This window comes from Sus scrofa, chromosome 5, assembly GCF_054392235.1.
Source record: "Sus scrofa isolate SSC_HxYL_T2T_F1_AM1 chromosome 5, Sscrofa_HxYL_maternal_Yorkshire_Landrace_v2.0, whole genome shotgun sequence".
Lineage (NCBI taxonomy): Eukaryota > Metazoa > Chordata > Mammalia > Artiodactyla > Suidae > Sus > Sus scrofa.
The window spans coordinates 7,919,751-7,946,200 of record NC_139387.1 but is presented as its reverse complement, the minus strand read 5'-3'; the positions used below and the strand labels follow the sequence as shown (position 1 = coordinate 7,946,200).

The window sequence follows — 26,450 nt, the reverse complement described above, 5'->3', positions numbered from 1 at the left end:
CCCGAGGCCCCCTCCTGACCAGGACGCACCTGACCTTGGCCTTCCACCAGTGAACATGGCTCTGGAGCCAGCACGGCCCCGGCCAGACGGACAGCACACTCCCCTCACCCGCCCTCACAGGGACCCGCGTGCAGCCGGACCACCCAGGGCTTCACTCGTCTAGGTCTTCTCCCATGGCCCTTTCCTCCCAGAGAGGGGACCTGCTGTGGCACAGCAGCCGCGGGACAAAGGAACGCAGGACAGAGGAGCTGCAGGCCCACCCTCGCCTCAGTCCAGCTGAGGAAGCTGCTGGCCACGCTGGAGAAGCCCAAGGGCTGGTCAGTCCAGGGTCCCTGCAGGGTCTCTCTCTCCCTTTGGCCTCTTCTCTAGAGGGGAACCTGGATGCTGCGGGGACACTGGGGACAGGCTCAGGGAAGATGCCCTGGGGGGAGGCCGTGGGTGTGAGCGTGTGCTGTGAGTGGCCTTTCGGAGTGTGCGGGGAAGTCTGTGAGTGGCAGAGGCAGCCTGGGGAGCCCCTCCTGGGCCCCCATTCCCAGCAGCCCCACCCCCACCCCATGCACCCCCAGCTCTACCTCCTCCTCTCACCCTCCATCTCGGCTGCTCTCCTTTGAATCCTTCTGCTCAGCCCTAAAGCCGCTCACTCCTCCCAGCTGAAACATCCTTCCTAACCCACCACCTCCCTCTCCTCTTCTCCACTCGCCTCTGCTGTCACCACTTCCTTGCCTCCTACCCACTCCTCAACCTGCATGATCACTGCTGGCAGATGCTCCTTTTGCCGCAGTCACCAAGGATGACCTCATGCCAAACTAAACTACTCCCCAGTCCTCAAACACACCACGCTCCGCAGGCCTCCAGGCCACTGTCTACGCTGTCCCTCTGCACCTTCTCTACTTGGCAAACTGATTCAACCTCCAGGTTGACCCCAGATGTACACCATCACCTGTGGAAGGAACGTCCCCAGCCCTGCCACCAACCGTCCCCATCCCCCAGAGAAGCTTGTGCCTGCCACACTCACCCACTGTCCTACGTCCTGACAGCAGGCATCAGCTGGTCTGTCAAGGGCTGGTCTGCCCCTTCCCTGAGCCTCCCCAGGAGCCCAGGACTGTGCTGGACCCTTTATATCCATCCTTGCCTGTGAGCCTGTCCTGAAAGGCAGGTGACTCCGTGACAATGTCACAGGGCCGTGGCCATTCTTCCTACACCACGCCACACGTGCCAGGAGCAAGACTCAGAAACCACCTGTTTACACAGCAGTCTCCTGTGTCAGGCTGGGTTCTCTGAGGGCAGCAGCATGCTCTGCTCCTCTCTGCACTTGCAAGGCCTCGCACAGGCCTGTGCGGCCGACTCTCGCAACCTGCATCAGATTTGGGCCGGATGGAAAACCCAGAACTGACCTTGGCCCAGACACTGGCCTATTACTAGGAGCCGTTGTGGAACCTGGTGATGGTCAAGGCAGGAAGACACAGACACGAGGTGAAATGAATGTTACGGCAGAGCAGGGAACTAAAGGGGAAGGGGATGGTCAGGGCCCCGGCTGCCAGCCTCCAGCCTGGCTCTGCTTCCTCCTCTGGCAAACCCCCTCTGCGGTGTGATGAGGCCTAGCAACCAGTCTCCTCTGACCGCACCTGGTCTGCTCTGGGCCTACTCCTGTGCCCTCTCGTGCCCCCGCCCCAAAGACGTCGCTCACTATGACAGTGGGAGCACTCGGGTCTCCTGGAGGCACGGCCACCTCCCGGGCAGTGGGTCTCGGGCCCACCACAGCAGGAGAGAGGCGGCCGTACTGACCGAAGGCCAAGGGAACCACGACTGCATGCCTGACCGTGGCACACAAGGGCCTGTCCACCTCACGTTGTGACACGCCGGCCCTGCACAGGCCACCCCTTTCCGCTCAGCACACACTTGCACTCCTACTCATCCAGCCGCGCCTGCCCTCTGCCCTGCGGGTGCCTGCCTCCCTGCCTATATCTGCTCCTGCACATGAGCCTTGTAAGGGCGGCAGGGGGAGCATCTGCCTTGTGGGGCTGTGGCCCTAGCACCTAGCACACTGGATCAGTCAATCTTGACTGAGTGAACCATCTGTGGAAAGTGCCAGGCTCCAAGAAGAAATATCACTAAAGAAAAGAAACAGCAGGGGGAGGTCCCGTCATGGCTCACTGGTTAACAAATCCGAGTAGGAACTATAAGGTTGAGGGTTTGATCCCTGGCCTTGCTCAGTGGGTTAAGGATCTGCCGTTGCTGTGAGCTGTGGTGTAGTCTGCAGACTCGGCTCGGATCCCGCGGTGCTGTGGCTCTGAGGTAGGCCAGCGGCTACAGCTCCGATTGGACCCCTGGCCTAGGAACCTCCATATGCCGTGGGTGAGGCCCTAGAGAAGGCAAAAATACAAAAAAAAAAAAAAAAAAAAAAGAATGAAAGAAACAGCAGGTGTAGTTTCCAGTTCCTGGCACCCCCATGCGCTCACACCTGTCCTGACCCCCACCTTCTCTGGGGGAGGAACAAGCCCCTGCATTCACAGAGATGGGAGTGGACAGGTCCCTCTGTTACCTACTTGGCTATTTTGGCACGGCGCTGAGCCGTGAGGCCGTTGGCACTGTCCCATGCTCATACGACCTATTTACAAGGCTCTTGCACCCTGCACCACGGCTCCCCCAGGCTAAGCAGCAAGTCAAAGAGCGAGCAGCCCAGAGCCCTGTCCCCTGTGCCTGGACTGCAAGTCCACACAGGGCAGCGGGGCCTCCTCACCAATGATGGCTTCCTTTAGGCTGGACTCCACAGGCAGGATATTCTTCTCCACCAGCTCCATGGGGCCAGGCCTCTGTGCAATCTTCTCGTTGAGGTCATCGGCCAGCCTGGCTCTCTTCAGCTTCAGCTGTTTGGCCTGGAGGGAAGGCTCAGCCGAGGTCTCTGCCACGAGAGAACAGAGTGCAGGAGGATGCGGGAAGGACCTGTTTCTGCCCTGGGAACTTCAGAGCACCTGCCCTTCCCTCTGGGGAAGGAGCAGAGACCATGAGAATGCAAAGCGTGCCCCAGGGAGAGCAGGGTGATTTGGCCTGAAGTTTCACAGGGACAGAGGGAGGAGCCCCCACTGTGGATAGCGTGATGTCACACACACAACGGTCACTAGGCACAGGCCGACCCAGACTTTCTGAGGTGGAGCTACAGAGCTGGTCTCTCTGCTCCCTCAAGCCTGCTGTGTTACCAGGACAGCCCATCCCCCTGCTCGGAGTCTCTGTGTCTTCACCTTCGAAGACTAGGGCTTGGATGACGAAAGTCGTCTTCCAATCCCAAAGAGGGTTCAAAACCAAACAAAAAATGGATAGACTCGAAACGCTTTCCACGGCCAAAACCTTTCCCTGCCCGGAAGGCAGAAAGAAGTGTTGGGGTGGTGGGGGGAGGGGGAGTACGTCTGGGTGATCTTGCTTGTACTTCACAGGTGCGTGAGTAAATACCAAGTGAGTGAATGAATGGAGGATGGATAGATGAATGAATGAATAAAAACTAAAAGTAAACACACATTAAAACCAGATTTAGAGGACAGGATTCCATACCAAGGTTTGATGAAGGCCACCACGTGGCCACAGAGAAAGGGAAGTTACCTAAGAGAATTTGATTGATTGTGCTTCTTCAGGAATTCCCAAAAACCAGTGGTGGCTACCACAGCCCTGCTGTTTTACTATGGTAAGGCCCTGGCTTACCCACTGGTAACAGAACTGGGAGCGCCAAGAAAGAGGGAAGAAGAAATGTGGGTGGTACAGGACTGAAAACAGGATTTAGATGAAGAAGCATTTCCAATCTAACACACCTTCCAAAATGTGCATCCTGACCAGCTCCGATCTCTCCGGCCGGGAACGAATCTTCCGTTTCAGATAGTCCTCTGTCTACAAAAAAAACCACACCAAGCAGCTCTCAAATCCAGGGCCCAAGCTTATGGCACAGTCAGAACCAAAAAGCAGCCGTGGCTTTAATGGCTGCTATGAGTAACCTCTGCAGCCCCCAAGACCGCAGCCTGGAGGTGACAGGGTCCTGACGCGAGGGGAGGCCTGAGGAGTGAGGCCTGGGCAGGACGCATCCACTTTCAACACACCTGCCAAGGGCACCATCCATCTGCCAACACCATCTAAGGCTGGACTACTAATATATACATATTTAATTTTGTTATTTAATCTGTTATTTACTTAGTTATTTATGTGTGTATGCATGCCACACCCTCAGCATGCAGAGGTTCCCAGGTCAGGGATCGAACCTGTACCACAGCAGTGACAACGTTGGATCCTTAAACGCCTGAGCGTCTGGAGAGCTCCTGAACTACTAATACACTTTCAAATCTATTACTTTTACTGTCCTAAAAGTAATATATATTCATCAAAGAAAAATTTTAAAATTAGAAAGTAAAACAACAAAAATCATTAATCTACTGTCACTATTTTTGGATATTTGTTTCCAATCACTCTCCCATGAGGAAGATTAAATTTAATTTTGCAGAGCTGTAATCATACTGAATATAATTTTATATCTTGTTTCAAAAAATCTGGCATTGCCTGCTATCATGAGCATCTTCTATTCATTCTGAATGGCTGCCAAGTGGAATACTATGATACATGGTGTCACAGCTCTAGTTCCTTACAGCCCCACGTCCTCATTTCTGCACTGCCAAGACTCCAGGCAAATCAAACCATTCCCTCAACAGCCCCGGAGCCAGCCCAGTGCCCGGTGCTCACGTTATATATACATGAGCCCAGATGCGTCTGACTCCAGAGCTCCAGAGCCTCTTAACTTTTGCACCGTAGTCTTTCAAACCATAGATCAGGGCCATTAAGTGGGTCACGACCAGCACAGGGTAGGACGGGACAAGACAAGACAGGACAAGACAAAGCAGAGCAGAGCAGAAAACACAGTATCAGAGATACTGCCTGCATGTAGCGAGGTAAAGACCTGCTCCTTGGCCTGGCCTTGGCCCTTGCCCCGGCCTTGGTACTCTGACTAGGCAGTTCTGTGCCAGCCCTGGAAGAGTGCCCAGCTCGCCGGGAGATGGCTGATAGCGGTTGGGCCGATCACCCATCTGCAGTGGATAGAAGTACTGCCGTAGCTGCTGCAGAAGTGTCGGACACCACAGGTCTTCAGAGACAAGAGAGGGAGGCATATTTTCTAGGCTGTCCGAAGTTCTCAAGGGGGGCCGAGGCTGAGGGTGAACACTGTACTGAAAAGGAACTGGAGTCCACAGACCAAGGTTTGAATTCCAGTTTGCCACTTACTGGCTGGACAAGTTAGTGAACTTCCAGTTGCATCTTTTCTTTTCTTTTTTTTTTTTTTTTTGTCTCTTCTAGGGCCGCATTTTGCAGCATATGGAGGTTTCCAGGCTAGGGGTCTAATCAGAGCTATAGCCACTGGCCTACACCAGAGCCACAGCAATGCGGGATCCGAGCCACGTCTGTGACCTACACCACAGCTCACAGCAATGCCTGATCCTTAACCCACTGAGCAAGGCCAGGGATCGAACCTGAAACCTCATGGTTCCTAGTCGGATTCGCTAACCAGTGAGCCATGACGGGACCTCCACAGCTGCATCTTTAGGATGACGATAATAACACCTAATTCATAATCGCTGATGTGAGCGTAAACAAGAATATAATCTCACATATCAAAGTGCTCAATGAGCTAGCAGCGGTTCTGATTAGTGTGGATTTACTCTTCGCCTTTAAGAAGCAGTCCACAACGTGGGGCCAAGTCTTAAGACTGGGCGGGGGCCCAGGCGATGTCATTGCTCCCCCATCCCCCCAACTCCCAGATCCACTCATGTTCTCGGCAACAGACACAGTGCAATTGGTCGCTCTTTTGGTTCCCAGTACCTGGGACCTCGTTCTTCCCACTCAAAGAATTAATCATAATTTTCTTTAGAAATGTGTTAAACTAAGCATAGAGGACAGTTAAGATATGTCTTGGAAGTGACTACTTTAGCATCTCTAAAGGAGCTGTGTCTTAGGGAGCCACGGCCCATGATTCTCAATTTGAGGAGGTTCTCTTCCCGTGTTTTTTACAAAAAAAGAAAAAAGCAAAGGGGCTGAGAGGGGGAAGCATGTTCTGGAGACTTCCCCATCTCTGCCCACAATGGGCAGCTGAATATCCCCCTGAGGCCCCCGAGGGAACCGAAACTGAGGGGATAGGGCAACGAGCCAGGTGCTGTGGCGTGAACCTGAGCCCAGAGCGGGGCGCAGCTTCTGCTTCGACGGCCTCCAGTGGACCCTGGCTCTCAGGCACGTGGAGACCGGTGAGGTTTCCAGCCCCTCGGGATGCCCACCCCGGAGAGGTGTGGGGAGTGTGGCCACGGACACGGGGGGACCACCACTTGGCAAGCTTTTCCATGGCTGCTGTCCACATCCTAACAGCTACAAAAGGCTAAGTGGAATTAAAGATGGAAATACTAGTGGTGAACAAAGCCAAGGGAGAGAGGCGACCACTGCACACTCGCATGCACCAGAGGAGGAAACTCTTTCTCATCACGGTCCATGTCACCACGCTGGGGGACACGGGGAGGAGGGGGGATGAAGCGGAAAAGGCAGCACCTTATATTTACAACTGTGAGACCTGGGCTGACCCTGGAGACATGCCCGACTGGAAGGAAGAGGACCCGCAACGTAATAGGCTCTGAAAATGCTCCTGGGAATCCTTGGGGAGGGAAGGTGCCTTACCCTGGCCCGCTCCAAGCTCCTTCTCTGCTCATGAAATGCAGCTGGACTTTTCAAAGCTGTTGGGAAAAGAATCATAAAAGATTACTTTATAGTGAAGCATGATGTCTACTTCCAATTTACAGTGGAGAAGGCGTCTTAAATTCAAGTTGATTTTAGCAGGACTCAGCACCAGCTGAAGTGAGGAAGAAAACGGCACCTGAGCAAGCACACAGCTCGGTGCTTCAGCTCCCCCTCGAAACAGTTCGGTTACTTTGTTCCCAGTGGAGAGTCCCTGCCTAAGCCTGGGCTCCAGAAAGAGCACCCATGGAATAGAACTGTAACAGAATCCTCCATGAGCAGGCAACCCTCCAAGAAGGCCTGCCGGGCCTCCCTTTACTCTCAGGAAGATGGGGACACGGAGCAGGGCTGCAAGCGGCGTCCACCTGCTCTCCCTCTTCAATCTCATCAGGAATCGCAAAGCAACCAAACGGTCTGAATGGGGCAATTAAACCAAAAAGACACACGTCTGCTTGGGTGCCATTTCCTTCTTCAGCTCAGCTGATATTAATAGTGCTGCTAAAATTAACCTGAATTTCACCTTGAAGGACTAAAAGAACTTCACAGGGACTCTATGGTTAACCCTGGTGCACACACCCAGTGCTGACCAGAAGGGCTCCCTGCAGCCCCCGCCCAAGACTCAGCTCTGTTCTGGGGCCGCAGTTCTCGACTCAGTAAACAGCACCGAGGTGGAGAGATCAAAGCAGAACCCTCTAAGGATGCAGCATCACGAAGAGAGCTTGTGTTAAAACTCAGCAGGACACCCTGAGGATGAGAGGGTAAGGGCCTGATTCACTTCAAGCAGGGAACAGCAGTAAGGAGGAATTTATAAGATCATGGTCAGTTTCACTTCTGCTGCTTGAGAATTTCAGAGCAGCTGTGAAACTGTGGGGAGATAATTTTGCGGGGCTGCCGGCTGTGGTAGGAGTGCAGGGTAAGGAGACGCTATAAGTAGCATTGAGCACAGATAGGGCCCTATCCTGCCGGGGCCTCTGTGCTTCCTCCCCCAGCCCGCCCCGAGGGCTGGGCCTTACCAGGAGCAGTCTCACAAGAAAGCTCCAAATGTCCTGCAGTACTTTTTTTTTTAAACGTTTCGGGGTTTTTAGAACTTAGGGTAAAAAAACAATCATTTTAAAAGATCAGTTGAGAGCACCCCACCTTCTAACAGCAGGGGGAGCTCTAGATCTAAGAAATAATCTAAGGAAAACCAGCACCAGCTCCCTCCCCAGCCTACCAGAGCATTCCAAAGCACTACCCAGGCCAACCCAGCTCTAATCTGAAGGTCCTGGCCTCTCAGTGGGTAAGCAGACAGCCCCTGCACCTGCTTCTACTGAGTAGAGCTGGTTCAACTCCAAAATCGGTCTCCAAAAGCCCTGATATGCAGGGTGTGATGAACCAGCAGGGAATGAACAGGCAGCTTTGCTCTCAGAGAGTGGGAATGAGACTAAGAATCAGAGCCAACTCAGTGTCTGCCCCACCCCCACCCCCAGCCGCCCTTCTGCCTTATTTTTCTGCATAGCTCATACCATCTCACACTCTCTACGGTCATACTACAGATCTTTCTTATTTGGTTACATCTGAATAAGCTTGCTCCATCAGGGCACGGCCGGGTTTTGTCTACTTCTTTCCTTTCTGACAGACCCCCAAAGCCGAAAGTACCCAGCACGTAATTCATTCAATGAATTAATGAATATTCTATAAGGGACACAAAATGTACACTACTGACAGGAAAACTAGAGGATTCTGTGAGCTCTAAACGTCCATTTGAACTGCCAGAATTAGGCTCTCATCTGGGTCCAAAACGTCACAGAGGTCCCAGAGGGAGCATCAAGACCCCTGGGTTCTCGTCCTGGGCTCTGCCAGTCACCGCTGGCGTGACTCAGGGTAGGACCACTTTCTGGGTCTCATGTTCTTCTTCTGCAGAGTGAGCATTTGCTCCCTCCTGGGACTCTTCTGAGAATGAAAGCGCTCTGAAGCCGGCGGTGCTCACCAATGCATTTACTGCTGCTGTCATCAGACGCGGCAACGCGGTTGGGCCCTGGGCTAGATTCCCACACAGGCCGGCTGGTTTAGGCACCACAGCCACAGATTAGCTGACTAAAACACCAGCCAGCTTGCGGCCTCAACAACCTGCACTGGCTGTCCCAAGGAGGAAGGCACAGACCCAGTGTCTAGAAAAACAACTCCCGAAGCACAGAATTTCCTGATGGAAGGGGAGTGCATCATCCTCCTGTACGACAGGGGTGCCGCACCACGAATGGGACAAGTGACAGGTGGACTAGCTGTCGAGGATGTGACTTCCTCCTTGGCTGCACCGAGTTAAGGAACTTTTCATGTAATAGCGAGGAAGTCTGCTTCTATGGACGACACCATTCTTGATACTTTAAACGTGCTGTCTACTTGAATATTCCTAGTGATGCTGTGTGGCGGGTTATACCCCACTTTACAGATGGGGACAGGTTCAGAAAGGGTAGGAAAGGCAGCAAGTGGCAGAGTTAGGATCACAACCTAATTCCCTCTCATGCCCAAGTCGGAGTTTTTTCCTTCCTCTTGGTCGGTTTCTTCACCTCTTCAAAAAGTGGATAAGAATGACCTTATGGGGAGACAAGAAGGCTTCAAGTACACACACTGCTGAGACGCAGGGCTGAGGGCAGGCGCTGTGGGAAGGCCAGCTCGACCACAGCACTGAGCACAGACAGGTTTGAGGAAGGCTCAGAAGACAAGTGCAAAGTAACGGCAGGTACACGAAGCCATGATGGGAAACCTGGCTCACGTGGAGGGCAGGGCGCAGCCTGCAGCCGCAGACGCTGGGAGACAAGCCAGGAGGGGGACCCGCGAGAACCAGAGTGAAGACCAAGAGACGAACTCACGACAGTAACGACCAATCCCAAAGACTGTTTCGTCTTGTAACACCAACGTCATGGTCTCACCAAATCGTTTTAACAAGCACGAGGTAGGTAGCATAATTCTCCTTCTACGTGTGAGGACACTAACGCTGCAGTGACTGTGAGGTCATTTGCTGAGGGATGGACTCCAACCCAGGTCTGGTTCTGTGCTTCCGTCAGCTCTTGAAGAGCCTCTCACTTGGTGCCTCTTTCCCCACGCCCGATTCTGCTCTCTGAGAGCAAGTCAGCAATTTCAACAGCTACTTCCAACAGGTGGCGGGGCGCCCAGGTTCACGGGGTGGGGGGGGGAGGCTGGGGCCAGGGCCAGTGCTCTGGGTAGACTGGGGTTTGGGGTGGAGAGGCTCCTATACAGGTCCAGCCAGCTTTGCTAAAAGCCGCAGCTGTGGAGGGGAACCTAAGGAAAAGATGAGGGTGATAAAGGTAAGGCCTGGGCTTTCCTGATGTAGAAGCAGGCGGCAGTACCCAGGCAAAATGCACAAGCTTCCCCACTGAGGGAGAGAGACACGAGGAAGCACAGCAAAGCAGAAAATAAGTTGGAACGTTCAGGCTTCGACTAGTTGTGGAAAATCCCCCAAGACTCTAAGTTAACCCATGAGCATGTGTCCGAGCCGGGGGCGGGGGGCTGCATTCACTTTGGACTCTCGGCCCCCTGCCCTCTGCTGCCTTAATGGCTTTGCCAGAAGGACCAGGGTACTACTTGCTCAGAAATTTCATTTTCCCAGAAACTCCAAGAAGGCAGTCTCTGAAAGAGAAGCTCCTGTAAATCAATGCAAACCCAAGAAGCATGCATGTTGTTTCTGAGAATATACATTCTTGGGGTCAGAGGGCACTGAAACCTGATCCTTTACTCCCACCCTCCCGGAGCTGGTTTCGCTGGAAGGCTTGCAACAGCTTTGTGTGAACACAGGGAGGTTATGCAAACGCGCACTGAAAGGAAAACTAACCAAGCCCCCCACAGAAATCAAATGAACCCAAGTAGCTAAGGGGTGTGGCACTTCTCATCACAGTTTCAGTTCTGGATGGGGGCCCCGCCCCTGGCTGGCTCTAACCACCAATTCATGTTCTGTCCCCTCTCTCCTGTGCCCATCTTTTTCCTCTTACATGTCTGCTGTCTTAAATAAGGTCATTTGTGAACTAAAAACTGTTTCGATTTCCTTTTTAAAAATACCCTGCCATCCACTTCCAAAGGGGAGCTTGGGTCTCTGCTCGATCTTCAGCTCACAGCACAGGCGCGTGGACTGGGGGCCTTGATCTGATCTAGCCCTGCAGCGCGAGCGTGAGGAACCTTAAAAACTAACCGAGCGCGTGAATCCAGAGCTCTTCCATCGCCAGCCCCAGATTTAGTTCAACACGTAGGCAAGTTAAGGCTTCTAGGATCCACAAAGCAGTTCTCGAAATGCATCTCAGCAAGAATGATCGCAATTACCCAAGACTCATTTCCTCCTCATTAAGGAATATTTATTAGGTGCCCGGTTCTGAATGTCACTTTAGGAGGCGCTGACATAATAAAAATGATCATTCCCATTGTCAGTGAGATACTAAGCTAGAGTTACGCTCACCTCCAATTCTGTATTCAGAGGAACTCTGACAGCTGACAGAGGTCAACAGAGTGCCACAGGGCAAGGACCCTTCTTTCAAGCAAGCCATTTCTCTGTCCACTGTAGAACCAGCAGGAGAATGCACAGTGCAGGAGTGCAGGCTGTGTGTGCATGGCCACAAACGCATTTAACAACTCAGGTGGGAAACCAGAACTGCACCCACCCACCCATCTGTCTAATGAACAACTGTAACCACTGTGTCAGTTACTGAAGACAAAGATGTACGGGATGGAGTCCCAGGCCTCAAAGGCAGCGTATGGTCTGGTTAGGGAAAAAGACTAATAATTACAATACAAGATAGAAGAATAGTTGCAGAGGCAATTTTAAATGCTACATAGGACAGAAGAGGCAAAATTCGGCCTGAGGGAAGAGTGCCTGAACTGTGCAGGTAGATTGTACAGACAGTCCAGGGGAACTGACTAGAAACGCCACAGGCTGAAAAGGGAGGGAGTGGGGAGGTCATCTAACAGTGAGACCAATTCAGGGGACTACAAGCAGCCTGACACTGTGGGACCAAGGCCTTCAAGTGAGGATGACGAAGCTGGGCGAGGGGCAGGGCCCAGCCCGGGATGAGCTGCTGAAAGGCCTGCCTCTGGGAAGATGATGGGGCAGACATGCTTTTCTCTATTCCTCCCACGAAGCACAACTAAACACTCTGGACATTACATGAAAAACAAACATAAGCAGGTTCTGAAAGGTGGAGAAGGCGGCAGACTGGTGAGGGGCCTGGGAACCCAAAGAATGACACGGCGGCAAGTCCGCTGAGTTTCCTTTTTGCCTCACATATAACTAGACTTGGGAGCTGAAGAAGCTGACAACCTGGAAAAGCAAATGGAGACAGACAAAAAAGCCCCAACACAACTCACTCTCGCTAGCTGAAGGACCAGGAAAAGGGCAGCTGAATAAGACAGACAGCTTTTAGACAGTAATCATTTTACTCCAGCTGGACACCACAGTGAAAGTCCTACCCTCATCAGGAAAAGCCAAGCAGGAAGTCTAGACTTTCACCCTTACAAAGCTATCAAGTGACCCAATACCTACACCAGGTAGTGTCAAAGAAAGCCAAGCGGAAAGTGGCCCCCAACCCAAGGTGAAGTGGGAAGCCTGGACTCACACCCCAACCCAGCAGTAAGGAGGCAGCGCCCCCCCCTCCCCAGTGAGGCAAAGTCAGGGGAGGGCTGGGGAAGAGTCAGGACCTTCACCGTTACAAGGTCACCACCACCCACAGAAAAATCTAACATGTCATACAAGCCCTGGAAAGACAGGAAGAAGACAGGTTGGAAAAGAACTTTAAATAAATGGCGGAAACCCCCAAATTTGGCAGGAGACATAAGTCTACAGATTCAAGAAGCTGGGCTAACCACCCCCCTGCCCCCAAAGTTAAACCCAAAGAAATTCACTCCAGGATAATTAAATTAATTAATAATTAAAATTTGAAAACTAAAAGAAAAAAACTCGAAAGCAGCCAGAGGAAAAACATTTCTCATCAGAAACCATGGAGGCCAGAGTGAAGTACACATTATTTTCCTTTCTTTCCTTTTTTTTTTGGTCTTTTCATCTTTTGAGGGCTGCCCCCAAGGCATTTGGAAGTTCCCAGGCTAGGGGTCCAGTCGGAGCTGTAGCCATAGCCACAGGCCTAAACCACAGCAACGCCAGATCCTTGACCCACTGAGCGGGGCCAGGGATCAAACCCAAGTCCTCATGGATGCTAGTCGAGTTTGTAAACTAGCACCCATGAGCCACGATAGGAACTCCAATATTTTTCAAGTGCTATTAAGAACTGTATCCAGAATCAATGTGTAACCATCACATTAACCACAATCAGAATTCCATGGAGAAGGTGGGGAGTTCTTTCTAATTTGATGTGTTCTGTTAATAAGTTGAATAAGCAGAACACACTGGTAATTGGTATGTATTTGTTTCACTGCTCATGTCTGCCTTCACATGCTTCCCTCTCTCCTCTACCCTCTTTTAATTCTGAAATTTTCTTCCTTTTTTTTTTAGGGGCCCACCTGCAGCATATGGAGGTTCCCAGGCTATGGGTTGAATTGGAGCTGCAGCTGCCAGCCTATACAACAGCCACAGCAACGTGGGATCTGAGCTGTATCCGCAACCTACACCACAGCTCACAGATCCTTAACCTACTGAATGAGGCCAGGAATTGAACCCAAATCCTCATGGCTACTAGTCGGGGTCGTTACCACTGAGCCTTGATGGGAACTCCTAATTCTAAAATCTTCAAAACTACAAAAACATTGAAAGACCACGTAATAAGCAGTTTTATAACTCTGACCTAGATTCACCAGTTACCTTTTAGCTACATTTGCTCTCTCTCCCCCCACCACACTCATGCACATATACACAATTTGTTTTGTTTGTTGACACAGTCACTTGAAAGTGAGTTGCAAATACAGTCATCCTTCAGTACCAGGACCTCCCAGGGATACCCAAATCCAAACCCCTTAGCTCAAGTGGTGTAGTCTTTGTTTGCATATAATCTATGCACATTTTCCCATATACTTTAAGCCATCTCTGGATTAATACAATGTAAATAGTTTCCGGTAAATGCTATGTAAATAGTGGCAAATTCAAGTTTTGCTTTTTGGAAATTTCTGGAATTTTTTTTTTCAAATATTTTCAATCTGTGGTTGATTGAATCCATGGACTCGGAACCTGCAGATACAGAAGATGTATCAATCACATCATTTCGTCCCTAAATTCTTCCGTGTACATTCCTAATAAAGACATTCTCTTCTGTACTAAAAATATCTTGATCACACCTCACAAAATCAACATTAATTCAATAATAATATGATTTGCAGTCCATATTTGAATTTCCTCAATTCCCCCCCAAATGTCTTTTATAGCTGTTTGGATTTTTTTCCCCCTTAAGCCAAGCTTTAATCAAGAGTCATGCATGACAGTTAATTGCCTCTTTAGTCGCAATCTGAAACAGGACTCTTGGCCTTTTTCACTTTTCACGACACTGACTTAAGCATCCAAACCAGCTGTCTTGAGGAAAGAAAATCCAGTGTTCTGAATCTGGCTGTTTGCTTAGGATTAGATTTAGGTTAAATTTATTATTAAATTTATTTAACCCATTTATTTTTGATGGATGGATTGATTGATTTTTTGCTTTTTTAGGGCTGTGTGGAAGTTCCCAGGCAAGGAACTTCCAACCTACACCAAAGCTCATGGCAGTGACAGATCCTTAACCCACTGAGCAAGGTCAGGGATTGACCAGCATCCTCATGGATGCTAGTCAGGTGCATAACCCACTGAGCCACAATGGGAGCAAGAAGACTACATAGCTGATGTGTACTTCTCAGGGTTGGGAGGCACATAATATCATGTTGCCCAACCACTGACAGTGTCAAAAGTTTGAAAAGGTTGACGCCAGATCTTTCCATCTTAAAAGTAGCACTTCCGGAGTTCCCGTCGTGGCGCAGTGGTTAACGAATCCGACTAGGAACCATGAGGTTGCGGGTTCGGTCCCTGCCCTTGCTCAGTGGGTTAACAATCCAGCGTTGCCGTGAGCTGTGGTGTAGGTTGCAGACGCGGCTCGGATCCCGCGTTGCTGTGGCTCTGGCGTAGGCCGGTGACTACAGCTCCGATTTGACCCCTAGCCTGGGAACCTCCATATGCCACGGGAGTGGCCCAAGAAATAGCAACAACAACAACAAAAAGACAAAAAAAAAAAAAAAAGTAGCACTTTCCCTGTTTGCAATTAATACATAATCTGCGGGGTAACATTTTGAGGGCGTGTGAAAATCCTGTTCCCTAAGCACCATTCACCTAGTGGTTCTAGCATCTATTGATGTCACCTGCCTGAAATCAATTATATTGGGAAGCAAAAAATAGTGAGAAGCACATTTTTACACAATCACTCTAGTAGGGATCAAGAGGCCATTTAGAAGAATAAAATGGAGTGACCAGGTAAATGGCCAGAGCAGGGATACAGGAGGAGCCAAGCCTGGACCAGGGTGGGAGAGACTGTGTTCAGTTCGGGGCATGCGGAGCATGAGCTGTGTGACATCCTATCAAGAAATGTGCAAGTGGGGTGTGTGTGTGTGTGTACACACACGAATATATGCATATCTGTGTACGTGCATGTTTATGGCATCATCTAGGGATGATGTGATAGGACATGCACAGAGAGAAGAAAATACTTCCCAGATAAACATTAAGAAAATCTCAGCATTCAAGCACAGGTGATGAAGAGAGCCCAGCCAAAGAACCTGAGAAGGCTCACAGGGGTGGGAGAAGGCTGTGCAAAGCTAATATAAAGAGTGGGCTTCGAGAAAAAGGATGGAGGTAGAAAGAGAGAGATGTTAACAGTGGGCAGGTCAGACAAAACAAGCCTGCAAAGTTTCCAGAGGATTATTTATGCTCAGGATGCGGCCAGAGGTCTCAGGCCTGTAACAGTGAGCTGGTGGAGGCAGAAACTAATTACAACAGCTAAAGAGTAAGAGGTGGGGAAGTGGAGTTCAGCGGTTTGTGTCCCAAGAGGTTAAAACCTGCTAAGTTACTCACTCCCAACAAATGCTAACTGAGACCCCACGTGTCGCAGACTCTGCTGGTGCTGGGAATCCACGTTCTCTTGGAGCTTACACTCAGTGAAAAATGACACATAAGACAGATAAACACCTAACGCAGTAGGAGGTGACTGAAAAATACAAAGCAGGGTATAGGCTGCAGGGAGCAGCAGGGCAGGATTTTATGTGCAGTCATCAAGAAAAGACTTGCTAATGTAATGTTATACTTCCCCGATCAAGTACCTTCTTTTCCTTTAAAAATTGATAGCTACCAACAAATAAACAACAGTGATTTTAATGGATCTTTTTACGTTTTGCTTTCTCCTCCTGGCTATTCCTCTGGAAGAAATGCTTCCTTGTCATTTGCCCTAATGCTGGCAATGGAACAGAAGGGAGGACTTAGATAGAAGCTCAGAAAAGGTCAAGGGGCACACATTTTCCCATTCCTTTTCCCATCAGCCCTCTCTCCAAGGGGTCAACACAGCAGAAGAGGGAGTCGCTGTATAATCAAACTCCTTCCAAAGTTAACTGAATCTTTTGCCACATCCCTTGGCCCTAGCGCAGAAATTTGTCACACAGCTCCGGGCAGTTCATTAACTCTGCCAAACTGACCACGGACACGGTACAAGGCCATATGAGGGGCAGGCAAGGCAGGCTTTTCCCAGCATTGGTGACAAGGGGTCACAAGCTGTCTGTACTCAATCACTTTGTATGCAGCAGCCTCAACTGTCTTAGAAGTTTGTTATCAACTCTTGAATCACAGGGACGGGGCTATCCACTACTTCAGAACTCCTGGGGAGAAGAGAATAACAATATCCTACGTCACTAAAAATGAAGAGGGGAAAGATGCCAGCAGCCCTTGGCCCAGTGTTTTCCCAAGTGTGGGTCTGGAGCCACGCTTGCAATAGAAGGTCTCTGCAGTGCAAGGCTCTCTCTGTAGTGCAGATTCCTAAGCTCCAAGAATTTTAATCTTCAGTAAGCTCTTCAAGGATTCCGGTGCCAATGTAATGTGAAAACCATTATTTCCCTAGTCCAAAAGGCAGGGGAGAGGCAACACTGCATACAAGAGAGCAAAATATTTATTTGCTCATTCTCCACCACCTGGGGCTAAGTGACCAGAAAGTACCCCTAGTGAGGACCTGATAGTTTTTCTGAACAGCTAACTCAAAATTTCAATCCTGCTGGCTTTATAGGTGCTCACAAAGCCGTTGGTAGGGTTTAGTCTCCTAAGCGCCTTTCAGGATCACTGCTTTGAGTTGCAAAGCATCTATTTCTGAGTTAAAGGATCAGGGCTTTTTGCCATTTTCCTCACACCCTGGCAAGGGCCTAATTCAGCTACAGAAATGGAATCCTTGGTCTCAGCACACAGAAGGTGGGGGATAACAGAGGTTCGCTGGTGTCAGCACGGGAAACGGGGAGGGTCACTTACAACATGAGTGACAAGAACACAGAGGCTGGCTGTGTAACCGGTGTTTAAGGGTTTACACCAGCACTAGGGAGATGATTTTTCTCAGGATTCCATATCCAGGCAGACAAGGGGCTCTTAACCCTGAGACGTGCTATACCAGCGTTAAAGTACCTGTGAATCCCTAGAAACTATGTGCTGAATATTTGAGGACTTGCTTGGGTAACCACCTAGTGATTTTCCCAGAAGCATCAATGGCACAGAAGAACTCAAGAACTTCTGATTTAACTAAGAGTTATTAGGGCAGAGTGAAAAGATGCCCATGGCCTTCAAGCCAGCAGACAAGAGCAGCAAGTTAGAAGCAATTTTAAAAGAGGGCTTAAAAATGATAGAATTATTTACTCTCATCCCCCAACTAACTTTCACCTTACCTCACCTACTATGGATCCTGACCTACTAGTTATTTTCAATTTTCATTATTTTCAAAGTTGAGATTTTGGTGAAAGTACATCAGGCTATTATCGTGAAATTCCTCTGTCACTAAGAATCAATAGACTGTGACCTTCGGGAATTAACATGGGGTTTGGAGCCAGAAGACCTGGATTGGATCTACCTCTGTCTTTCAGCGGTGGTGTAACCTTGGGCAAGTCACATGATCCCTCTGAGCCTCAGTATCCTCATCCACAAATGGCAATTATACAAACCACCGCAGTGATAACTTTTACATTAAACAGAGTGAACGTGTTCTGTCATCTGCTAGAGACTCTGGTTAAGCTTTTAGCATTTGTTACTGTGAACTTTCTTTTCTGCGCCATTCTCATCCTGAAGGAAACAGCGTGTGTGTGGGGTCAAATGCGAAGAGCTAACACTGGGGCTGACTTCCATTTTTTGTCTTTCTGTTTTTACCTTCCATACCAAATGTCTGCGAAAATAACTTGCAATAATGATCATTAACTAAAAAGTTATGTTACTAGTCCAGGGACTAACCATGGCAATGAAAACCAAAACTAGGCTCAGGTGAATCAGAGAAAGAGCTTGGGTGATGGGGTATGAAGAGGGACTACGCACTCCAGGGCAAGCAAGGATCCAAAGCACCAGTCAGAAAATGTGCTTCGCACACATCCTGTTTTGGTACTCAGGCTTGCCACCACCCCTGTTTTGGCATCGGGCTGTCAACCCCACCCAAAGCAGCATGGAAGCCAACTACTAAGAATGATGTTAAAACAGAAGACTTTTCTTTCCCCTCTCTGGAGTCTTCAACCTTGATGCACTGATGCTGAAAGAGACTCAATTCTGGGAGAAAAAAGTCATCGCACAATCTCTAAGGCATGAATATCAACAGGTACAGTGAATTCCAAAAAAAATTAGAATATGAGGGGTCAAATACTTTGAACCTGGCCTTCCATATTCTTCTCTGACATATATGCCAGCCATGTTTATATCTGGCTTTCACATCACAGCCCAGCCTAATCTCCAGACTGGTCAATTATCATCCCAATACACACTCCCTGAGGAAGCACACACGCACACACACACACACACACACACACACACACACACACACACACACACACACACGAAAGCTATGTTTATATCTGGCTTTCACATCACAGCCCAGCCTAATCTCCAGACTGGTCAATTATCATCCCAATACACACTCCCTGAGGAAGCATACACACACACACACGAAAGCTATCACTTTTTTGAAACCCCACAGTCAATATGCCTAAGTCAACTGTTTAGATACAAGCTCCATCACTTCTGCCCTTGTGCAAGTAACATCCCAAAAGGCTGAAGAAATTTAAGTCACAACCATCGTCAGATATCAGGGCTCCCCTTGAGTGTGTAATTCTTGAGAACTTTTATCATTTAGGTAAAATTAGTCTGCAGCTTCAAAAAGTAACTTTATAAACCCCTTTACTTCACTTCTTATCTTGAAAAGATGCTGGCCTTGGATATCTCAGACATTTCAAGAACTAATTATTAAAACTTCTTTTGTGGTACAGCAGGTTAAGGATCTGGCATTGTCACTGCAGCTACTCGGGGTGCTGCAATGACGCGTGTCTGATCCCTGGCCCAGGAAATACCCACTATACTTTTTAAATATTAAATTATATCATTGAGTTCCCTGGTGGCTCAGCAGGTTAAGGATTTGGCATTGTCACTGCTGTGGTGCGGGTTTGATCCCTGGCCTGGGAAGTTCTGCATGCCATGGGCGCAGCCAAAAATAAAAAAATAAAAGTACAAACTCAATAAAAACTTTAAAATCACTTATTTTATTATTATTATTTTTGCTTTTTAGGGCCACACTTGCAGCACATGGAGTTGTAGCCTCCAGCCTACACCACAGCCACAGCAATGCAAGATCCCTGACCCACTGAGTGAGGCCAGGGATCAAACCCGCATCCTCATGGATACTAGTTGGATTTGTTTCCACTGTGGTATAATGGGAACTCATTATTTTAAATACTTGATTAATTATATTAAGAACCTGTATCAAGATGACTACTTTTGGAGTTCCCGTCGTGGCGCAGTGGTTAACAAATCCGACTAGGAACCGTGAGGTTGTGGGTTCGGTCCCTGCCCTTACTCAGTGGATTAACGATCTGGCGTTGCCTTGAGCTGTGGTGTAGGTTGCAGACGCAGCTCGGATCCGGCATTGCTGTGGCTCTGGCGTAGGCCGGGGGCTACAGCTCCGATTCGACCCCTAGCCTGGGAACCTCCATAAGCCGCGGGAGTGGCCCAAAGAAATAGCAAAAAGACAAAAAAAAAAAAAAAAAAAAAAGATGGCTGGTTCAAGGGAGCACCCTGTTAAGATTCTTCTTTGGATTCAACAATGCTCAGAACATACAACTCATACGAGAGTCTATTTTAGGATCTGCTAGCAAATGGAGGAGGAAGTTCTGTGCCAGTCACTGACCACTGAGGTGGGAACAGACCCTACCCGACATCAGCAGGAAGGGAGATGAGGACAGTGACATCTATCAGAAATGCCACAGAAAACGCCAGTGAATGAAGTGCCCAGCTGGCCTTCTCCTGAGATGAAAGAGAAGATTCCCGAGGCCACACACCTAACACAAGTTTCTCTCAGCTTTAAATCCAGGGATCAGGTTAGTTAGCCCCAATCCTGGAAGGCATGTTTTATCATGGTGTTTATCAAGTGCCATTTAAACTTGGGATTCAAGAAGAGTCAAACTGTCATAGTCCTGTGCTGATCTCAAACAAGGAGAGTTCTCAGTTTTAAAAAAAAAAAAAGTTATACTGCACATCTAATGTAATTAACAATATATTAACAATATAACAAATAATGTATCAATTATACCTCAAAAAAGAAAAGGAAAAAAAAATAGCTTAAAGATAATCCATGCATCTGAAAGAGCAGAATGGATCCACTAAGTTTTAAGAGTGAGCGTCTGACAGAGCTCTGATAGGGCGAAGACGGGACTGGAGCAGTGGGAAAACTGCAGGCTTTGGGCGAAGACGGGACTGGAGCAGTGGGAGAACTGCTGGAAGGGGGCAATGGTCAGATCATGGCCAAACTTCTCTGGCTCACAGGGACAGCTGTGCAGAGACCACACACAGCTTCCGGCAGCCCCCATGTGGACTAGAGCACGTGGGACGTGATCAAGGCCCAGGTGAGGATCTGCTCTCACGCCAACCCAGACTCATAATCTACAAAGCATTCTTTAAGACATAATGTCTGGGGAGTTCCCATCGTGGCTCAGTGAGAACAAACCTGACTAGGACCCATGAAGACGCAGGTTCAATCCCTGGCCTCGCTCAGTGGGTTAAGGATCTGATGTTGCTGTGAGCTGTGGTGTAGGTTGCAGACGTGGCTTGGATCCCATGTTGCTGGAGCTGTGCTATAGGCACAGCAGCTCTGATTCAACCCCTAGCCTGGGAACCTCCATATGCTGCAGTGTGGTCCTAAAAAGATTAAAAAAAAGAATTAATGTCTGGGACGTTGTAACAATTCACTTAAAAGCAAAGCAAATGAGGAGTTTCCTGGTAGCCTAAGGATCTGGCATTGTCACTGCTATGGTGTGGGTTCAATCCCTAGCCTGGTAACTTCCATGGGTGTGGCCAAAAAAAAGGGGGAGGGCAAAATAAATGGTATATCCTTGAAGCCTACAGTTTAGTCTTCTCAAACCTTAAGTTTTTAAAAAGGGAGGGTTGCAATTCAGTCTCAAACTAGACCCTCATCTGCTCTGGAATTACCACTGTGTCCCTGTTGGTGAACATTTTTGTCTCTTGGCAAGTTGCCCAGAAACAAAAAAAAAATATTATTTCCAACTCAGCCACATGTTTGTTTTAAGAGAGGTTTAAAAAGAAACATACATTACCATGGAGAGGGTAAGCTAATAAAATCATGTTCCTGTTAGTGTGTTCACCAAAGGTGAACAATCTTAACAGAGCACCATGTTGGGTAGTGGTTCTTCTGACTCTTAACAACTTTCAGCAATTGTTTTTTAATCCAAGGGTAGGGAAGAAAGTGGAATTAAGAAGGATTTTATTTATTGAAAGATAGTTCCTGTTTCCAAACACTGGTTTTGACGGAACTTAATGAGATAAATATATTAAAACTTTTGGAGTCACAAAATGGTAGATCCAAGCTCCTCTCATTCTTAATTGGAAATAATATTGCCTGCATTTCAAAAGCATGAACAGTACATCAACTACCTCCAAATTAACTCTGTGGGATAGACAAGAATTTTATAAAAATAGAATTTGAGTTCATAAAAGTTAAATGAATTGCTCAAAGTCACCTTGTTCCTAGGTGGCAAAATAAAGCCCTAAATCCTATTGTCTAACACAGCAGCCACCACTCACGTGTGACTATTTAAATCTAAATTTAATTAAAAACTCAGGTCTTTACTCAAGCTGGACACATTTTAGGCACTCAACAGAACATGTGGCTAGCGAGTGGGTTGTTTGTTTTTCCATTTTTGGCTGCCCTGCAGCACATGGAGGTCCTGGGCCAGGGATCACATCTGAGTCGCAGTCATGACCTAAGCCATGGCTACGGCATCACCAGATTCTTAACCCACTGTGCCGGGCCAGGGATCAAAGCTGTGTCTCACAAGATGCTGCCGATCCCACCGCTCCCCAGTGGGAATTCCCGGCGGGTAGTGTTATAGAATATTTCTGTCATCGCTGAAAGTACTATTGGACAGGGCTGGTGTAGAGGCTAGTTCTTCTGAATCTATGGTAACTTGGGAAAAGATTCCATGACGTCCCAGTACTTAATAAAAATGGACTGACAGCAGCAAAGTTGCATCCTTTTTCTCATTAGAAGAAACACTCAGGCCTTAGGACACTGGTTTGTCTTCTCAGGGGTTACCAAAACCAAAAATTGTTTTTAAAAGCGCTTCAAACAAAGTGGATTTTATCTCTATGTACTCAGGAAAGAGAATTTTACACATTTGATTAAGAATAATATAATAGGTCCCAAGTTAAAAATAACAAAAGTATCATTAAGAGGAATTTTAGCTACAGAGGAGAAGAGAGCATAATCAATCCTGACGCTTCCAGACATTAAATAACCTTTCGTCAGAGTTTGGAAGAAATTTCTTCTTGGTGCACAGACTGCTATAGTCTAATGAAGAGGAGATTTTCAGCTAACGTGGGGGCCCAGTAAAACGACACCTTAGATTAGCTGCAAGTGCTATAACGGAGGCACACAGTCTCTGAGTAGCACTTGGCTAAAGCTGACAGCTGAAGCATGACAAAGGGATGGGACTGTAGAACTGAAGGGCTGGGGAGTCAAGATGCAGAGACGCCAATTAAAAACAGAGCTGCACAAAGCCACTCTCTCCAGTTTCAATGTGAGAACACAGGGCCTACTAACAGATCTATGAACCAGTCAAAACTAGCAGGCCAGTGAGTTCCCTTTTTTACCTAGCGAGTGTCTGAGCACCTCTGAGGGGCCAGGCAGTCTGAGAGGCCTCTGGATTGACAGTGACTGACTTCTGTCCTCACACTCTGGATTTGCCCGACCAGTCAAAAGTAAGTGTCCTCCCAAAGCAACAGAAATAAGAGCAAAAAATAAACCAATGGGACCTATCAAACTGAAAAGCTTTTGCACAGCAAAGGAAACCAAAACGAAAACAAAAAGACAACTTACAGCATGGGAGAAAACAGTTTCAAACGAAGCAACGGACAAGGGCTTAATCTCTAGAATATATAAGCAACTTATACAACTCAACAGCAAAAAAACCCAATCACCCAGTGGAAAAATGGGCAAAAGACCCGAATAGACTGTTCTCCAAGGAAGATATACAGATGGCCAACAAGCACATGAAAAAATGCTCAACATCGCTGATTATAAGAGAAATGCATATCAAAACTACCATGAGATATCACCTCACACCAGTCAGAATGGCCATCATTAATAAGTCCACAAATAAAAAGTGCTGGAGGGGTTGTGGAGAAAAGGGAACCCTCCTGCACTGCTGGTGGAAATGTAAACTGATACACCCACTATGGAGAACAGTTTGAAGATACCTTAGAAATCTATACATAGAACTTCCATATGACCCTGCAATCCCACTCTTGGGCATATATCTGGACAAAACTCTACTTAAAAGAGACACATGCACCCGCATGTTCACTGCAGCACTATTCACAATAGCAAAGACATGGAAACAACCCAAATGTCCATTGACAGATGATTGGATTAGGAAGATGTGGTAATGTATACACAATGGAATACTACTCAGCCATAAAAAAGAATGACACAATGCCATTTGCAGCAACATGGATGGAACTAGAGACTCTCATACTGAGTGAAATGAGTCAGAAAGACAAAGACAAATACCATATGATATCACTTATAACTGGAATCTAATATACAGCACAAATGACCCTTTCCACAGAAAAGAAAATCATGGACTTGGAGAATAGACTTGTGGCTGCCCAGGAGGAGAGGGAGGGAGTGGGTGGGATTGGGAACTTGGGGTTATCGGATATAACTTGGAATGGATTTACAAGGAGATCCTGCTGAGTAGCATCGAGAACTATGTCTAGATATTTATATTGCAACAGAAAAAGGGTGGGGGAAAAATGTACACATGTAAGAGTAACTTGGTCCCCATGCTGTACAGCAGAAAAAAATTAAAATAATAATAAAAAAAGTAAGTGTCATCAATGGCAGTAGCTGGGTGCCCAGAAACACCAAATAAAATGGGAGCGGGGGGGGGGGGAAGGGGGGGAAGAGAAGCTCTCTTAAGAAAAGGAGAAAGCTCCTTAATCTATATGGCAAACACAATGATTTCCTCACCTATGTGCCATGGTACCAAGGTTTTATTACTACATGTGCACATGGGAAAATAATGAACTGATAAGGGGTAACCTGACCATTAGAAATATGCTAACTCTCTGCTTTTTCTCAAGGATTCACCATAGAATAACAAAACTCTGAGAGGGAAGAGACAAATGAGATTCTTTTCTCACATCTAGAAAGATTACAGGAGACTTTTTTCTCATTTGTTTTGGCCAGGAGAACTTCTATGTTTTCCTTTCAAAGGTTACTCCTTTGCAGCAGCTCTCACTGCCAGAATAGTTTTCTTAATTTTCACCTTAACCTTATGGCTTGCACAACTTTAAACGTCAAAGAGGAAGGCTATGGGGAAAGCGGTTTGAGAATGGCGCACCACACATGACCACTTCTTCTGCGAATCTTCATCCTGGATACAGAAGCATTCTTGGTCTTATCTTTGGACTTACACACCAGCTTCCTATCTGTGGCGTCTCTCCTCTCCCTCAAGATATGCAGAGCTTCAGGCATCATTAAAGAAAGCTTTAGGGCCTGGAATATGTAATCCTTTGCTATCTGGCACTCTGCATTTGGTAGGGTTAAGTAGTGTTAAATTTGAGACATATGTTTACACAATGAGAATGAAGAATTCTGGGAAAAGATCCTGCTGGAAAAGCATCAGAAAGTAACTTCTATGTCCCACAGTCTAGAAGCCATGGACAGAGCATACTAAGCAGCAGAAAGAGGTGTGTGGTTTTGATTCTTTAACCCCCTGGATTCTACAGGAAGGCTATACCCCAACTTTGGACAATATGCAAAAATATGCACAGCACTCCTGAAGGCAAAGGAGCCACTGAAGACATTGTGTCCGACAGATGCGACGTCAGAACTGAAAGCCAGCCCCACACAGGAGCTGGGTGAGGGAGCCCTGTGAGATGAGGTGTGTGGGTTCTTCTGAGAACTACCAAGGATTGGGGTGAGAAGAATGTGATAAAGATATAAACAGAAATGATGAGGCAGAATATAGCCATGACTACTCTGCTTCTTCCCCCTGGTTTGAGGGTCCTAACTACTTCCAGGCCAGCAAGACAGAAACGAAAAAAGTAGGCACTTCGAACCAAATGTTATATTTTCAGGTCTCCAAATAGGCAAAAGTCAACGAATTGCTGATCAATTTTGATTTGCCCCCAGCGCTACTTATATTTTCTGTTGAAAGATTGCGTGGTGGGTGGGAAGCGGGATTGGTGGAAGATGGCAGGCCTTGGGGAGGTCAAGGGGGCAGAGAATGTTGGAGATTGTAATGGGAGTTAGGGTGGCGGGCGAGGGGCTGTGGCCCGGAAGTGGGGTTACTCAGAGGGTGAGTGGCTGGGAAAAAGGAGCCCCATCGCTGGGAACTCCAGGCCCTGTCTGCATATTGCCAAGTCTTCTGGTGAGCAGGGAACTTCACACCTGAAACCATTCCCAGGCCTCAACATTCTCTCATAATCTAAGAGTCTGTGACCTACTTCCTTCACTAGAAAAGCTGAAAACCAAACTGCCCGTAGTTGAAGGTGGCTTGTATGCTGCATGAGGGAAGGTGCAGTATTCTCACTGAAGCAGTGCGTTTCTCTTCCTATGGGAAGGGTAATTATTCTCACTTCACAGACACAGAGAACCACCCCAAGTCTACAATTAGACTTTTAGAATATTTTAGAACCTGGGCCCCTGACAGAACAAGAGTGTTCTTCTGAATTCCATGCCCAGAATCCCAACAAGTTTGCAACAGAATGGTATCTGTTTCTGTCTTTCATTTTCTCCTGCCCCCCTTTCCTTCCCCTCCCCCTCATACACACACCCCCCTACACTTTACAACTGGCTGTCTTCATTCATTCATTCATTCATTCAGTGCCAGGGACTGGGGACAGAAATATAAATAAGATACTTTCTCAAGAGGCTCACAGTCTAACTGGAGAGACAAACATATAAGCAGATAACTATAATATTGAAGCACCATTTGTCTTAGCACGGAATGTTGTAAGAAATGCTGAGCAA

At 47.9% G+C, this 26,450-nt stretch overlaps 1 protein-coding gene and 1 long non-coding RNA gene across 2 annotated transcripts in view; both read right to left on the bottom strand.

Moving 5' to 3' along the window:
• MRTFA (myocardin related transcription factor A) overlaps positions 1-26,450 on the bottom strand; it is a 198,855-nt gene that overhangs the window by 11,701 nt on the left and 160,704 nt on the right. Inside the window, 3 exon segments of the mRNA NM_001436086.1 lie at positions 2,741-2,902; positions 3,801-3,876; positions 6,685-6,740. Of these exon segments, the coding sequence (NP_001423015.1) occupies positions 2,741-2,902; positions 3,801-3,876; positions 6,685-6,740 (294 nt within the window).
• LOC146403113 (uncharacterized) lies at positions 12,762-19,950 on the bottom strand. Its single transcript, XR_014803002.1, has 3 exons — positions 14,937-19,950; positions 13,370-14,647; positions 12,762-12,892 (listed from the first exon to the last, which is right to left on the bottom strand). It is a non-coding gene; the product is annotated as an uncharacterized LOC146403113 (long non-coding RNA).